Here is a 17355-nt window from a genome sequence, read left to right on the forward strand (position 1 = left end):
TTATCTGAAAAGCATGAATATGAAAATATGAATATGAATCTGAAAGCACCTTCCTCAAAGAATTGTTTGGAAGTTGATGAGGCGATGCATACAGAGTACCATGCTTCTCGGACCTGCTGTGCACATGCGTTTACCCTGCCTTCTATTGCCATCTTTTCTGTGTCGGGGCTTTCGTATGATCATTTGAGTTATTTCCTGCTGTGTGTTCTGTAGTTTTCTTCTGCAATTCCTTTTACATATTCCCACTATATACTCTATGTACTTTAGCATTTTAATCATTATTGTCTTTTTTTATCATTTTTTTTTTCTGAGTTCTGAGAAAATTCCTTAAACCAGTTTTCTAAATCACTAATTTGTTTTTCTGTTCCCTTCCTACATTAGGAAGATTTGAATTGAATAATTGTGGATTTTAACTGAAAGCAAACTTTTATTATTTTAGGTTATTTAATTTTCACACCTTTAATCTCCCTTTTCAAAATTAAAAAATGCTTTTCTACTATAAAGTAACATATACTTACTATTTATAAAATAACTGCTGCTAACATTTTGATGAATACTTGCCAGGTTTATTATTATTATATGAAATATATCTCATATATATGATGAAAGATCTCAATATGAAGCTATTGTCGTCATCTTTATAATTTAATAATGTAACATACTTGTCAGTAAACATATATATTATCCTTTTAAGTAGTAAAATCATGTTCTCTTGAATTTCATTTTAAATACAGTTAGGAGTTTTAAAGGTGTTTTCCTCTTTTATACGAGGAAAACACTTGCTGTAATTTCTCAGAATGGTCTCCCATTTTGAAATACTGGGTATCCTGATATACTTAGTGATTATTTTTCCTATTCATTCATATTTACAAGGGAAGATTTCTGTGTGCTGTGTTGGAATTTGAGAAGGGTTCTGTCAGAAAGCATGTCCAAGTCCCTGTTCAGTATTGTTGCTGTAGCATATTTGCTAGCTAAGTGGTCCATGTGGTTCTGCATAGTAAGGAGAGGTTATTGATGAGAGCTGCATGGCAAGGAATGGCCTCCTTTGCTGTGTGTGTTTCTGCTCTCAGCATGGGAGCAGTGGTGGAACTAGAGCTCCAGATGTCTATGTCCAATGAAGAAAGAGCTCCGGGGGTGGTGAAGTTTATTAGTGGGCCAAGTAACTAGGTTTTCCCTCTTATATTTGTTATGACAGTCCGTGTTAAATGAGTCCCATTTTACTTGGAGCACATCCCCTTAGTTTTGCTACAATACCTCTGCTTTGATTAGCATGCCACTTTACCAGCTGAAGGCAGAGGATGGATATAAAGCTGGCTGTCTTGTGTAGGGTACACTGGAATTCCATTAATCTCAGAATTGTCTCCAATAAACTATCACAGTTCAATTTTTTTTCACCCTGGTCCTTACTGCTCTGGGCTTGCAGGTTTCCCAGATTTGTGGGAGAATGCCATTCATTTACTTCTGCAGAAGGGCCCTCTTTTGCTGTGTTCAGTTGTAAACTAGTAGATGTCTTCTTTGGCCTAATGCTATCTACACCATATCTAACAGAAATTTCTCAAAGTGCCTGGATGCTGATGGCATCCTTCTCTGTTTATTAAAAACTGATTTAAAAAAAAAAAAAACCCTCCCCTAATTGTATATTTCTTAGGTCATGCCAATAGGTCTTGGGGATGGAAGAAGTTAAACACATAGACTCAAATGAGCCTTTTGAAGAGAAACTCCTATGCCATTTTCTTTATTGGTCAAAGAGATATATGGATTTACCTGTGAAATGCTTTCATGAAGCCTGGCTGTATTGCATCTCCCACTTTTCTTTTATCTACCAAATGTTTCTGTTTCTGTAATAGATGATTCAACACGTGTTCCTCTTGGAGAAAGCAAGGACTACATCAATGCTAGTTATATTAGAATAGTCAATTATGGAGAAGAATATTTTTATATTGCTACCCAAGGACCACTGCCAGGCACCACAGAAGACTTTTGGCAAATGGTTTTGGAAAATAATTCTAATGTTATTGCCATGATAACTAGAGAGGTAGAAAGTGGAGCTATCAAATGCCACCATTACTGGCCCATTTCTCTGAAGAAGCCTTTGGAATTGAAACACTTCCGTATCTTCCTGGAGAACTACCAGATACTTAAATATTTCATCATTCGAGTGTTACAAGTTGTGAAGAAGTCCGTAAGTTTTAAACAATCAGTATTAGATATATGTTTCACTACACAAGGAGATGCATTAGGACTAGCTAGAAGTTAGGAGTAGGATGGAATATAGACTGAGGATACTTTTAAAAGTAACTTCTAACTTCTCTCTGGTACTAGAAACTAAGCTACCACCATTTCTACTTCTGTTTAACCAAACTCTGACTGGAGAGAAGAAAAAAATAAAAAGGACAGGTGGGGTGGGGAGAGTAAGTATTAGAATTTTGTGATCCTGGGATGTATTTTGGCTCCTTCTGCCAGTGTGGCAGACATGTATTGAGTCCTTAAGTTATGCTAATCAGCGTGCCAGACACTCTCGCTTACTTATTGGGTAGTGGAAAGACTGGTACACTCACAGATATTTACTGTGTTCAGTGGTGATGTTTGAGATCTGTACAGGGTCCTTGGGGGGCTGATAAGGAAAGTACTTAGTTTTAATTTGGGTTGTGGGGAATGTTTACTGGAGGAGGTGACATCTGAATTGAGAATTGTCCACATTGGAAAGATGGAAGTAGGAAGTAGATGATCAAAATATAAAATAGCATGGGGGTATGTATAGAGAAATGTAAGTAGTTAAATGTTTCTGGAATATAAAAGTTCAATGCCGGGGAGTAATGAGAGATGAGAGGAAGCTACAGAAAGTAAGCAGAGACTAGCTAGAACCTGAAATGTCTTAGATTTCAGCTAAGGAGCATGAACTTTATTATGAAGATAATTGGGAATATTGAAGAATTTTAGTAAAATAATGGCATGATCAACTAGGGCAGTTGGCATTGGAATGGAAAGCACAGACACAGGTGTTTTACAGGTAAAATCGTCAGACATAAAAGGGACTTATGACTTGTGACTTAGAAGTGGCAGAAGGAGGGGTTGAAAATTATAGTATTTAATACAGTAGCCACATGTGGCTATTTAGTTTATTTAAATTTGCATAAAATAAAAATTTCAGTTATTCATCTGCAGTAGCCACATTTCTAGTGCTTATTAGTCACATGTTACTAGTGGCCACCATACCAGACAGCACAGATATAGAACATTTGCATCATTGTAGAAGGTTCTGTTGGGAAACATTGATCTAGAATAATTCATGGGTTTCTTGCTGTAATAGATTTGGAAAATAGAAAAGTGATGAGTTACATTGCTCTACTAGATTGGATTAGCAGGGAGGTGATACATGTGTTCAATAGGAGTAAAGGGGCTAGGAGTTGAACAGGAGGCTTGAAGAGAGTTGTGAGGTTTGGAATCATCACCAAAGAAGTTAAATGGAGCACAGACAGTGACCAGGAAAAGGGTTGCTGAGTGATGCTGAGGTTAGACCCGTACATTTGCAGTAGCAACAAAATATGCAACTATGTGATTGGATTTTTTCCAGCAGTATAACTATGGGATCCCTGAACACAGGATATAGAACTGACCAAGGGTGGGATGTGGTCTAGTCCATGAGAGATTCAGAGGATCAAAGACGTTGACAGTTTAAGAGAGAGAGAGATTCAGATGATTAGTCATGGTGTGTCCATTGCTTAAGGATATGAATGGGATCCGGGGACCAGTCAACGAGGAGTAAAAGGAAGATGCAAACGACTGTGGAGCTTCATTTGGTCATGTTGTTGTTGAAAGAGCATCTGGTCAGAAGTTGAAGTTTTAGAACTGGAAAATGTTTGATACTAGACATTATAGATTATGGTAAGTCCAAGGAGTGAATCATGGTTGTGGGAACTAGAAGAGAGGAAGTGGTCTCCCCTGCAAGAGAGAAATAAAAATGTTGTGATGTTAGAGTATCTGTTGGGCTGTTGAGACACTGAATTTGGCTTGGGTGATGTCAGAATCTATGGTAGGGAGAAGTGCTAGGATTTCAGTAGGACTGACCAGGAGGTTTAGCCACTGGGTGATAGCAATGAGAAGATGAAGGTAAGAGGCATGAAACTCAAAAGGAAGAAGGATTTTTTATACCAGGAGAAGGAATAATAAATTGGGAAAAGAAATGAGCAGCAAAGAGCGTCCTGAATGCTTTTACATGCCACTTACAGCCTAGAGGGGAAGGAGGACACTAAACAAGTTAGTTCTGAATGATGTGTGCGCTTGCGGAACACAGGCCAGGAGTGAGGCACAGAGCAGTGATCTGTCTGCAAGGATTCAAATGCTGAGCTCAACCTGTGCAGCTTGGCAAGGGGGTGGGGCCTAGTGTAATGGCCTTTGGGCTAGAGCCCACAAGCCTCAGAACCGTGGGGTTCATGTGTGGAGAATTTGCATCAGGGGTGACGTCCGTCTTTGGGCGGATTCTTAGTGGTCGGTGGTAGCGGGAGAGATTTAACCCTGAAATATGTAATATGGTAACAGCAGTCCTCAACTTAGTACCTTCATAAGATTTTCAGTATTGTTTTCCTTATTCAGTTTCATGTATCAGTGATTCAAGCTTGAATTTTCCATTTGGTATTAAGGTAAAAGAGGTTTTAATAAACTCCTCCTTCCCACTACCATTTACTGATCTGAGGTCATTTCTGCCATTGTCAAGAACTATGTAGTATAGAAATCATCAATAACCAAAGTGAGTTGGGGGTTTTCTAGATTTATGATTCCAGGTAGAAAATTGGATTACATAGATCAGTGGAGGATTCTGAATTAGTTAGATTCTACAGAGAACACAGCCAATAGGATGTGCATATATTTATGGAGAGAGGGGGGGGGAGAGAGAGAGAGAGAGAAAGTTTAAGGAATTGACCCACATGATTGTGGAGGGTTGGCAAATCTGCAGGTTGGGGCAGTAGGCTGGAGACCCAGGGAGTCCAAAAGCAATGCACTGGCATATTTCCTTCTGGTCAGGGAGGTCAGTCTTTGTTCTGTTAAGGCCTTCAACTAATTAGATGAGGTCCACTCACAGTATGGAGAGTGATCTGCTTTACTCAGAGTCCACAGATTTAAATGTTAATCTCATCTAAAAAATACCTTCACAGACACATATCGAATAATGTTTGACCAAATATCTGGGTGCTGTGACCCAACCAAGTTGATACACAAAATTAACCATAACAAATTTCAATAGATATTTTGAATTAGAATAGGGCCCTAAACCCTAGCATCTTTAGTAGGGGAACTTAGGAAAAACAGGTGCCTTAGGGAGAGGCAGGGGAAGAGTGAGAAGCTCATTCTAAGCTGGGAAAGATGAGGACCCACCCTGGAGAGAGGGCAATGATCCCCTTGGATGGGCTCTGGGTAAACTCCAAGTGCTTTATCTGTCAACCCCGAGGAAAGTTTCATGGCTTCACTCCAAGGCGGCCCAGCTCAGTAGTGGGGTCACAGTCTACTCTCATGGGCATTATCTGCCCTGTCCTCATTGCTGGAGAGGAGGAGGTTGTGCCTCCCTGGTTTAGTTAAATTTAGTATATAATATTTAAGCTAACATAGTTGCCTTTTGGTCTTACTCCATGTCAGCCCATCTTTTACTCTAAGTATTTTGAAATCTTGGGTTTTCTGTAGCCTTATGGTGCAGAAGAAAGGTGGTAGAATAGGATTCAGGAGGCCTGCATTACAGTCCCAGCTCTAAACATGTGAGCCTTCTGACCTAGCATACATCTCTCAACCCCCCTCCTCCTTACTTTTTCATCTGTAAAATGAGGATAAAATAGTGCCTACCTCATAGGGTTGATGTGAGGATTAAATGGCACAGTTCCTGGCACACAGTAAATGCTCAATTTGTGTTACCTGTTAGTATGCTTATTTTTATTATTGTTATTCTGTTCTCCTTTGTAAAATGCAGAAAATCTCTATTCCTGCATCTCAGAATTCTTGTAAAAGTCAAAGTGAGGTTTGAGTACTCTTTTAAAGCTCTATATAATACCAATATAGTACCATATAGCCATTATTATTATTATTATTAGCACATTAGAAGTTGAAATGAGATCTTTAATATAAGAAATTGACCAATCTCTTTCTGTCTCTAACAGACGGGAACTAGTCACTTTGTAAAACACTTGCAGTTCACCAAGTGGCCAGACCATGGCACTCCTGCTTCAGCAGATTATTTCATAAAATACGTTCGTTATGTGAGGAAGAGTCACATCACAGGCCCCATGGTTGTTCACTGCAGTGCTGGTGTAGGCCGGACTGGGGTGCTCATATGTGTGGATGTTGTGTTCTGTGCCATAGAAAAGAACTACTCAGTAAGTATGTGAATCAAGCAGATAAACAGATGCTGTTTGTAAACACACTACTTTTAACAGCCTGATAGTATTGGAAGACTAATGTTTGATCTTTAAGAGCAACTTAAAAAAAAAAGAGATTTAGATACCTGGTTCTCACTTAACTTGCTGCAGGTTGTGAGGATTAAAGAATGTACTGTAAGTAAATGGCTTAGGACTGTGTTTGGAACATAGTAAATACACAGTAAATGTGAGTCCTTTTTCCTTTTCCTTCCCTCTACCCCCAACACACACCTTTTAGAATCTTGTTAGAGATTGTCAGTGAAGTGTGCCTGTTTTTAATGAACAGAAATAACATGCGCATGAGTACATTGGAAGAAATATAGCCTTCAGAGTTAATGAGTGGTCCCTGAGTTTGACTGCCAGTTTTGCAACATACTTTAGATTTTGATAACCTTGTGTAAATTGCTCAGCCTCTCTCAAACCCAGTTTTCTCATATGTAAAATAAGGATAATATTGTTGGATTTTAGTCAATCATTAATAATCCTTCATTTTCCTCTTAAATTTGGAACCAGCTAATAGATAAACACAGGAATCAGACATATGGTGATTATACTATTTCCTTTATTATTGACTAGACTGATGAGGGAATGTTTCTTTAGATATGTGGTCAAAAAGACTTACTTCCCGAACTATTTTCCTGTGCTGCAAAAGTGAGGAGTGGAAGACACCTGTTTATGGAGCAGGTACTGCGGAAAAAGTGGCTCTTACAATGACCACAAGGAATATGAAAATCATACCTTGGTCATGAGAACACAGAGGCCACAAGACATAGGCCCTGGTAGGCATATTCTGCAGAGTTATTTATTGTCAGAACAAATATCAACTCCCTGCCGTCTCAGGCTTCACACTCTTATCACAACAGTAGCAGGCCTCCCCTGTGGCAGCAAAGTGGCTGCTGTGCCTCCAGCACTTGCATCCTTGGACCATATCCATATGTGGTAGAAAAATCAGTCTCTTCTAGTCATTCCTTGGAGGACAGAGGAAATTTCTCTTTTTCAGAAGCTCAAATGAATCTCTCTTAGCATTTCACTTTTCTGATTGAGTTTTTGCCTCTTCCCTAATCACTGTGGACTGTGCTGGTTTCATTTAGGCCAGTCAGGACTACTGCAGGCCATATGGTTGAGAATGAGCAAGGAATGGTTTCCAAAGCAAGCTATAAACTGGGTGGCCAAAACATTAACGAATGTCTTCAAAAATGCCAAAAATTTAAGTAGCATGAGTCTGATGTTTTATTTCCATAACTAATGTTGTTTTATCCTTTTAGCATGTATTAGCATGTTTCTTCAGTTTATATATTATCCATTATAATTTCTTGAATAATCTGTTTATATTTATCCTTATTTTATGTTCTTTGTAGAAACTGTAAAAACTGTAAATTTTATATTTTATTGACTCTAAGGAGCACTGTTTATTTCCCCATATCATAGTTTCTTTAACCTTAATATGTGTCTTATAATCAGTCATCTGTCAGTTTATTTGGCAGTGTTTTGTTTTGTTTTGTTTTTTTCTTAGGGGTACATAAAATAATAGTGTATGTTACAATTAAGGATGCTTAAATTTGATGGGAAATAGCAGTTCAAAAATAGGAAATACATTTATTGTTTTCTTCACTGACTTTCCATTGAGCCCTGAACTATCTGTCACTAACTCAGATATTCTTACTGATGTCCCCTCCACTCTTCTCAGAATTTTATTCCCCAAAGAATGTTTGTTATCTGCGGCAGGATAAGTATATAGAAATTGAGAGTAAGCATTCAGAAAATTTCAAAGTAGTTTGATATATTGCTGTGCCAAGCAAGAGCATGACCAGTAGGTTGGTCTTCTGAGCAGGGTGGAGACCAATTTGCATGTTGTGGAACTCACATGGGAGTATCACTTGGTACAAGCTACATACCAGTGATGTGCAGGTGGACAAGCTATGACCTGTGACATTTTAAGATCAGTTTATCAATTATAACTGTAAAGATATGAAAATCTGAGATGGTGTATCCATTTATTTCTTTTTATTGCTATTTTTATAGTCATTTTAAGTTTTAACCAACCTGTTTGAAAATCCTTAAAACATTGGGAGCAAACTAGGTCTTATCTTGCAGAAACACCTGGAGTTTGCTCTGGAGTTCAAATATTCTCAACAGAACTTTTCCCCTTTTAACCATCTTCAGTATGCAATAACAATTGTTAATCATCAACCACCAATTAACACACAATGAAATGAATAACCCTAAATTTAACACATTACTCTTCACATAATTAAAATTGTATACTTTGTTACTAAGCACACTGTTTAGTTCATGTGGCAGGTTTTTTGTTGTTGTTTTTTGTTTTTGTTCTGCCACAAAACAAGTCTCAATACATTTAAAAAGACTAAGATCTAGAAAATATATTCTCTGACCAGAATAATAGAATGAAATTTAGAAGATTAACAAATGTGTGGAAATTAAACAACACCGTCTATATTAGTCCATTTCTGTTTCATTTCCGTTGCTTATAACAAAATACCTGGAATGGGTAAGTGTAAGAAAATGAAATTTATTGCTTACAGTTTTGGAGGCTGGGAAGTCCAAAGTGCAGGGAACACATCTGGTGAGGATCTTGGTGGTGGTGATAGTGACCCAGGGGTCTCACATGGCAGAAAATGGTGTAGCAGACAGAGTAACCTCCTCATTCACTTTCCTTTTAAATCCCTCCAAATCATGCTCATGACCGCCATTTTAAATCCATTCACTATGGCATGGTCCATAGTGAGGTTGGGGGGGTCATCCAATGTACAGCACTCTCCTAAATAAATGATAGGTAAAAAGTAAAATCACAGGGAAATTAGAGAGTACTTTGAGATAAAAATTAAAGCTCAACATATCAAAATTTATGTGATGCAGGGCTCATGCAGTGCTTTGAGAAAAATTTATAGTTGTAAACACCTATAGTCAAAATAAGAAACTTCTACCTTAAGAAAATACAAAAAGAAGAGCAAACTAAATGAAAGGCAGATGTAAATAGGAAATAACAAAGATCACAACAGAAATATATGAAATAGGGAATTAAAAAACAATAGAGAAAATCAACAAATCCATGGGGGTTATTTTAAAAGTTCAAAAAAAATTGCAAACCTTTATATAGACTGATGAAGAAAAGAAAGAGAGAAGACTGGAATTACTAAAATCAGAAATGAAGCAGAGGCATTATTACATTGTCATTATGATGGTGTAAAATTTAGCTTCTTTCTCTTTATCATTGTGTTCTACCAGTGGGTTTTGTTCTTTCTTGTGTATTTGTGGAAGTGATTATCATTTTTCAGGTTCTGGATGAAGGACTTTCTTGGGGACTTCTTGTAGAGCTGGTTAAGTGATGGTGAACTCCTGCAGTTTTTGTTTGTCTAGAAAATGCACTATTTTTCCTTCACTTCTGAAGGATAGCCTTGCTGGGTTCAGTATTCTTGGCTGGCAGTTTTTTTTTTTTTTTGGTATTTTGAATATATCATCCCATTTTCTTCTGGCCTGTAGAATTTCTTTTGAGAATTGTGCTGTTAATCTGATAGAGGCTCCCTCATAGGTGACTTGACCTTTTCTCTTGCTTTTTTAAAGATTTTCTCTTTGTCTTTGAGCTTTGCTAGTTTGACTGTAATGTGTCTTAGAGAGGATCTTTTTGGGTTGAATCTGTTTGGGGATCTTTGCACCTCCTGGATTTGAACGTCTGTGTCTCTCCACATACCTGGGAAGTTTTCTGTTATTATTTTGTTGAATAGATTTTCCATGCCTTTTCCTTTCTCCTTCCCTTCTGAAACACACATTATTAAAATGTTTGTGTGCTTAAGGTTGTCTGCTAGTTCTCTTGGACTTTCTTCATTTTTAAAAAATTCTTTTTTCTTTTTTTTTGTCTGCCTGCATTATTTCAGATAGACTATCTTCAAAATCAGAAATTCTTTCTTCTGCTTGTTCTGGCCTGCTGCTGAAGCTCTTGGTTGTGTTTTTTATTTCACTGAGTGAATCATTCAGTTCCATGAGTTCTGCTACATTCTTTTTTAAGGTATTAATCTCTTCGTAAATTTCTACCTTTATATCCTGGATATTTTTTCTCACTTCATTATGTTGTCTGAATCTTCTTATATCTCAGTGAGTTTCCTTAAGATTGTTGCTCAGAATTCCTTTTCAATCATTTCAAGGACTTCCTGCTCTATAGGGTCTGGTATTTGAGAATTCCTGTATTCTTTAGGTGGTATGACATTATCTTGGGTTTTTGTATTTGTGGTACCTCTACACTGATGTCTGATCATCTGGTAGAGCAGTTGCTTTTTCTATTACTTTGGAGTGGGCTTTGAGGAGAGAGATACCCTCTTCTTTTTCTGGTCTTTGCTGGTGACCCTGCATTGTGCCAATGCAATTGAGTGTCTGATGGGCCATCTGCACAGTGGCTGTGGCTACTGCTGTGGTGTTGAGCTGCTTTTGTGGCAGCTGTGGCTGTGGCAGTGGTTGTGGTGGGCCACCAGCACGGAAGTGGTGTTTTTAGCATGCTCTCCCTCAGCTCTTGCCTAGGACCCCGGGCATGCTCTCTTGCCTGCTTCAGGACAGAGGGGGCTTAGGTTTTGTGTTTTGTTTGTTTGTTTGTAGCAAGACTTTCTTGATGAAGCATTGTGTTGACTTATCTTCTGGCATAAATTCCTTAATCTGTGAAACTGCCTCAGACTGTAGTCTTGTCATTGCAGCTTTACTGCCTATATAAAACTTAAGCTTCAAATCACATTTCTTGACAATGTAGTGCTTTGTATTTTTATACCATTTAGAACTAGTTGTGTTTGTCAGTAAGTAAGCTGAGAAAAAGAAGAATTCTTCCTACTTGTATATGGCTTTTTAGTCTGAATTTAAAGTACTATTTTATAAGAAGTCTGCAGATTATTAATGTCATGTGTGAAATATTGAACAATCAGCTTCTGTTGGCTTTTTTTACTCTGTCTTTAAAAGAATTCTTTTGTCCTGAATTCTTTTTTTAAGTAAAATAACAAGTAAGTCTTAATGGTTCCTTTGTTTTGTTAGCCATGCATCTTTGCAGAAAACACAGGTGTGGTTTTAACACTTCACAGCAATCAATAATGACTATAAAACTCAATATATGAGGAATCATAATTCCAGGTAACATATAAACTTTTTTGGTCTTCATTTCTTTGTGGTCATTTCCATCATCATCATTTGGTTAGCCACATTGAAAAAACTGTGTCTTTTCTTGACAAAATAATAAGTGAAGCTTGTTTTGCCACCAGTAAATTAAGGTTAAAAATTAATAATACAAATTTATTTCCATAATTTGCCTAATCTTAAATTATACATTTTTAAAAAACTTTCAAAGAAGCAACAGTTTTTAATATTGATGAGGTTTAATTTTATCAATTTTTCCTTTTGATATCAAGTCTAATAACTCATCCCTTAACACAGGTCCTGAAGAATTTTTCTTGTTATTTGCTAAAATTTCTGTAGTTTTATATTTTACATTTAAGTCCACGGTCCATTTTGAGTTAATTTTTGCATAAGACATGAGGTTTAGGTCAAGGTTCACTTTTTTTCTTTTCTTTCTTTTCTTTTTTCTTTTTTTTTTTTTTGTGCCTACAGATATCCAAGTGTTCCAGCACCATTTGCTGAAAAGGTTATTCTTCCTCCACTGTATTGATCTTGTACCTTTGTCAAAAATCATTGGGCATATTTGTATGGGTGTATTTCTCACACTCACAATTGTGATTACCCATATACTCAGACATTGGGAATGTAGAATGATACAGCCACTCAGGAAAATAGTTCTTTAGTTTCTTCAAAAAAACCAAAAAATAAAACTAAACTTACCATATAACCCAGCAGTAGCACTCTTGGGCATTTATCCCACAGAAATGAAAACTTAGGTTCACACAAAAACCTGTACACTAATGTTCATAGCAGATTGTATTCAGAATAGCCCCAAACTGGAAACAACCTGTATGTCCTTCATCAGAATGATAGTCAAACAAATACATACTGTGGATACTATTTAGCAATAAAAAGGAATGGACTATTGATATATGCAACAACTTGGATAGATCTCAAGACAATTACATAGAGTGAAAAAAAGTCAGTTCAAAAGGTTAGGTATTATATGATTCCATTTATGTAAGCTTCTTGAAATAACAAAACTATAGAAATGGAGAACAGACTGCTGGTTGCAGAGGGTTAGGGACTGGGGTGGGTAGGAGGGTGTGGCTCTAAAGGGACAGCACAAGAAGTCTTGTGGTGGAGCAGCTCTGCATCTTGACTGTGGTTGTGGTAGCAAGAATCTTCACGTGATAAAGTTGCATAGATCTACACACACACAGACACACATGCAGACACACACAGACTCATTCACACACAACTGCATGTAAAACTGGTGGATTGTCCCAGTGTGAGTTTCCCGGTTTTGATATTATACTATAGATATGCAGGATGGTATCAGCGGGGTAAGCGGGATGAAGAATACACAAGATCTATCTGTGCAACTTCCTGTGTATCTATATTACAAAATAAAGTTTTTTTAAAAGACTTAATTAAAATTTTAAATTATTATAAAAATGACAAAATATAAAAATAAAAGAATACTTACCTCTTTTCTATTTTTATGTGCTTTTGGGTTACCATTGACAAACCTTAAAATATGTCTTGCTGCACGTGACTGGTACTCAGCTTGTACCATGTGTGACTCTCCAGGCAAGTTCAGCAGCACCCAAGCTGATCCGTATCCAGTTTGGCTGATCACACTCCTTGATGCTGCACAGTGTTCGATTGCCATAAGAATTTCTAAGCATTTGCTTTCAGTTTCTGGACTCATCACATTGTGAACTAGCAACAGACCTGTGAGGACCTGCACCAATTCAGCGACCACACCTAGTCATGCCAATCTGCATGTGCAGGTGCAAAATCTGGTGTTGGCCTGACTGTTGCTTGGGGTCTCCATTTCAGTTGACAAATCTCTTTATCAGAAACAGCTTGTGGCCAGAGAATGTCTTCTATGCTTTTCCAGAATTACAGTGCGGTTTTAACTTTTCTCTTTGGGTAACAGAAATTACAAGGCAAATTTATTATTTTTTTGGAGAGCATTTCTTATTATAAATGGTTGCTTCCTGCTTCCTCTTGAAAACCTGTTAGAGCAAGTCTTCCTTATCCATTGGACTGGGTTAAAGATAGTACAATTTTTGGTGAGGGAAAATGAGACCTTTCTGGTTAAATCTTGACATCATTTTTGTTGGAAAGAGGTATAGAGTACTTATTTGGAGACCTTATGGGGTTTTGTTTTTCGTCCTACATGGATATGCAAAATTACTATTATCTTGTTACAGTTCAACATCATGAATATAGTGACCCAAATGAGAGAACAACGTCATGGCATGATTCAAACGAAGGTAAGCTTTTGCCACATCAATTTTAATAATAATAGTGATATAAAGATTAACATTGTATGGCTCTTTATAGTTTATAAGACTCTTTTATCTACATGGTCTCACCGAATTCTTACTGTTTGAGGTAGACATTAGTTTTGCTCTGATATTGCTGATGAAGTACTTCCAGATCCATAGAGTCACTCAAATAGCAAGAGGAGGAGCCACAGCTGAAACCAAAGTCTCTTGATGCCCCACCATCTCCAGATGTCTTGTCCTTAGTGCCATGTTATTTAAGTAACATATCTAAAGTTATTTTTAATAAACTTTCTGATAACAATTTGAAATATTTATTTGCCACTAGACTATCAAGGTTATTGCCATTTCCTAGAAAGATGTTTATGTCACAGATTAATTATCAATCCTTGGGAAAGGGCATCAAAAGAGTATGAATAATGAAAACAAACAGTTGCCTCTAAATCTTTAGGTTGACCTGTTTTGGGGCCAATGTCATGAAGCATTTATTTGAACTAGGGTTGCCTGAGAGACTTGAGACTAGATATTGATGTCCAGTGAATACCAGGACGCTCAAACAATACAAAAGAGAGTTTCACTGGCAATTAGTTTGCAGACCAGGGAAATGTAGCCTCTGGAGAAAGCCTAAAGTATGCTCCCCTCACCCCCCAAAAAGGAAAGGAATTATCTTATATGGCAAAGGTTTCTGCCTAACTTTCCACCCAAGTTCTCATTTACGTCCTTTTATTCAAACGAAGGATGCAGGCTTGTTCAACTTGGATTGGCTTGTTGTGGGGCATAGTTCATTGGTCAGTTCTGGAAGCAAGAAATTTGCATCTGGACCTGAGAAGGAGGAGCCAGATTCAGAGATCGACCAAATCAAGAGTAACATGTCTGTTTTGTTCAGATAATGGCTGTTGGTCTGGTTTTTTAATTACAGTGTTTTTAGCTTAAGCGGCTCCCCTTACTGGCACCATTAGTAGGGTGCGGGAAGGGCGATGGTGGGATTTCAGGAAGTTGTCTCACTGACCAAATCTTGAGCCCCCAGCTCTGGGGTTGTTTTTGTTTTTCCTTAATCTCAGAGGGTCTGTCTCAGCCTCTGATCAAAAGGGGGGCAAGTGATTATTTTGATTTTCAGATCACAATCTTTATATATACATATATATGTATATATATGCATATATTTGAAATATCAGGATTAATGTGAGGGACTTTTTAGAATTTGATCTAGCCAGGAAAGATATAAGGAAATTGAGATTGGCAGTTTCCCCTCAGTTCAGTTAAGCCTTCGGTTAACTAGTTCTAGACTGACAACTATATTTATGATCATTTATCTTCATCATATTTAAAAATATATATTTACATAAAGAAATTCTGTTTAAATGTTTGTATTTAAGAGTTTGCTCTTTTTAGGAACTTCCCTGTGTGGTTGAAAATTACAAATGTATTCTCTGAAAGTGGATATTGGTATTTGATTACTTAACATTCTGTTGTTTTTCATATATATGTATATAGGAGCAGTATCACTTTTGTTATGAAATTGTGCTTGAAGTTCTCCAGAAACTTCTGACTATGGATTAAGAAAGACTTCTGTTGTCTCTCGCTTGAAATTACCAAGTGGCTTCAAGCCTCCTCATAAAGAACAAGTTCGAACTGTGCTGAATGTCTTTGCTGTGCATACAGTCTGCTTTCTTGGTGTATCAGTTGATTTTCTTTCTAAAACCTCCCTGAAGGCAGCATCATTTGGTTTGGAGTGAACAGTGTTTACTCATTGATCTTACTAGACAATGTCAAAATAGCCTGCCACATTTTCCAGTGAAACAAAAGTTACATAAAACAACTTCAACTTGGCTATTTGGTTGGAGGGGTTATAGAGCCAAATAAAGGACTTAAACTTTATTCATTAAGATTTTACTTGGAAAGGCAGCTAAAAGGAGCTGAAGGTTTCCAGGACTTTATAAGCTCATATTCTGGGAGAATACAAGGCCAATAAACTACAGGATCACATCATGTCGTCTTATAAGCATTTTCTAGACAGATGTTCATCCGTGTTCTTTATTTAGAGTCTGTACTTCTAGCTGGTTATTTGAATAACCCAATTTTAAAAAAATCCAATTAGGATGGATTAACTTTTGACACAAATTGATTTACATTCTTCTATACTTCTATGCTCCCATGGGGCCCTAGGGACCTCTGAGGAGGAGTTGCCTTCCTAGAGCAGTAGACAAGGACCTCTTGGTCTGGGAAGTGTTCCATGGGTGGGCAGAGTTCCTTCTTTCTGTCACATGAGCACACTGGTGTACAGTCCAAAACTAAAATAGATGTTTATATAGAAAGTCCAAGAGGAAATTTTTGCCCGGCCTGAGTTCTTTCCTATCCCGCCCTAACACTTAACATATTACTCAGTCTGCTTTGTTAAAGCAAATGTTACATTTACTTGCCTCTTACTCTTTGCCCTTCAGTTAACCAATAAATTTTGATATAAGATTATTATGTAACTCTGAGTCATTCATGGTATCTCTTATGCCGGACATATTTTTCAAACTGAGATCTTTGAGAGTTTCTTTTTTCCCCCAGAGTTCTATTAAGTCATATCTTCCATTACTGCCCCACCTCTGCTGAAAATTTAGAAGTTGGATTTCAGAATCACATTTAGGAAAACCAAATTCATAGTTGTGAAAATGAAAACTTCCATACTCTGTTTTTTAAAAGATTGTGGCAATTATTATTACATTCACCTCATTATAAGACTTAGCCTCATATAATTATAGTGATATTTTTTGGTCAAGGAGTCTTGGTGACCAGTTATACCTAATTATAAGCTACTGAGTAATTGTGGTATGTCTTTGTACAGTGTAATTCAGTGGAGATCAGAATATTCCATATGTTATATTGAGAAAATTTCTAATATTAATCTATAAATCCTGAATTTTTAAGAGGCTTATTTTGTTCTTTGGCTGAATGAATAGTTGAATTGGTTGAATTACAATGGGTGATTCTCATTTTAAAAATAATTATATACTAGAAATGTGTTTGGTATTAAATCAAATAGATGATTCTAGCTATTTACATTGTTCATATAAATAAGTCTATGCCAAATGTTAATTTCACTTTGATGACTGGCCTTTAATATATCCCAAATTTTCTCTCTGTTGTTGTAAGATAACAGATACAATGTATAACAGTCTTCTTGAGAATGATTCTATGCTATTACTTCAATGAAAATATTTACTGTGTATTTCCAGAAGTATTTTTATTGTCTGGACTTGAAATGTTCTTGCAAAGAAAAATTCCATAATTCTTGATGTTAAACATGTCCCTTTTTAATGTGTGCCTCATATTTTTACAGCTGGATTAGTTTTTAGTTTTTCAGGGAAATTATATAAGTAAATATGAAATAGTAATTGCGTTTGTTTTCATTTCATTCTTGTAAGGTGAATTACAAATTGAAAACTTTTGGCTGAATGAAATACTAACTTTTGTACCAATAATGAATCAATTTTTGCTTATGATATGAATATGAAATTCTCATTCACATATTTGTGAGTATGTGAATGCTAATTTAAAGGAAG

The 17355-nt window shown here is 36.8% G+C and overlaps 1 protein-coding gene across 1 annotated transcript in view; it reads left to right on the forward strand.

Moving 5' to 3' along the window:
* PTPN20 (protein tyrosine phosphatase non-receptor type 20) overlaps positions 1 to 15364 on the forward strand; it is a 71483-nt gene extending 56119 nt beyond the window's left edge. The window contains 2 exon segments of the mRNA XM_063086474.1: positions 13730 to 13792; positions 15299 to 15364. Of these exon segments, the coding sequence (XP_062942544.1) occupies positions 13730 to 13792; positions 15299 to 15364 (129 nt within the window).
* The last annotated feature ends 1991 nt before the right edge of the window (positions 15365 to 17355 follow it).

Source organism: Cynocephalus volans, chromosome 2 (genome assembly GCF_027409185.1).
Source record: "Cynocephalus volans isolate mCynVol1 chromosome 2, mCynVol1.pri, whole genome shotgun sequence".
NCBI lineage: Eukaryota > Metazoa > Chordata > Mammalia > Dermoptera > Cynocephalidae > Cynocephalus > Cynocephalus volans.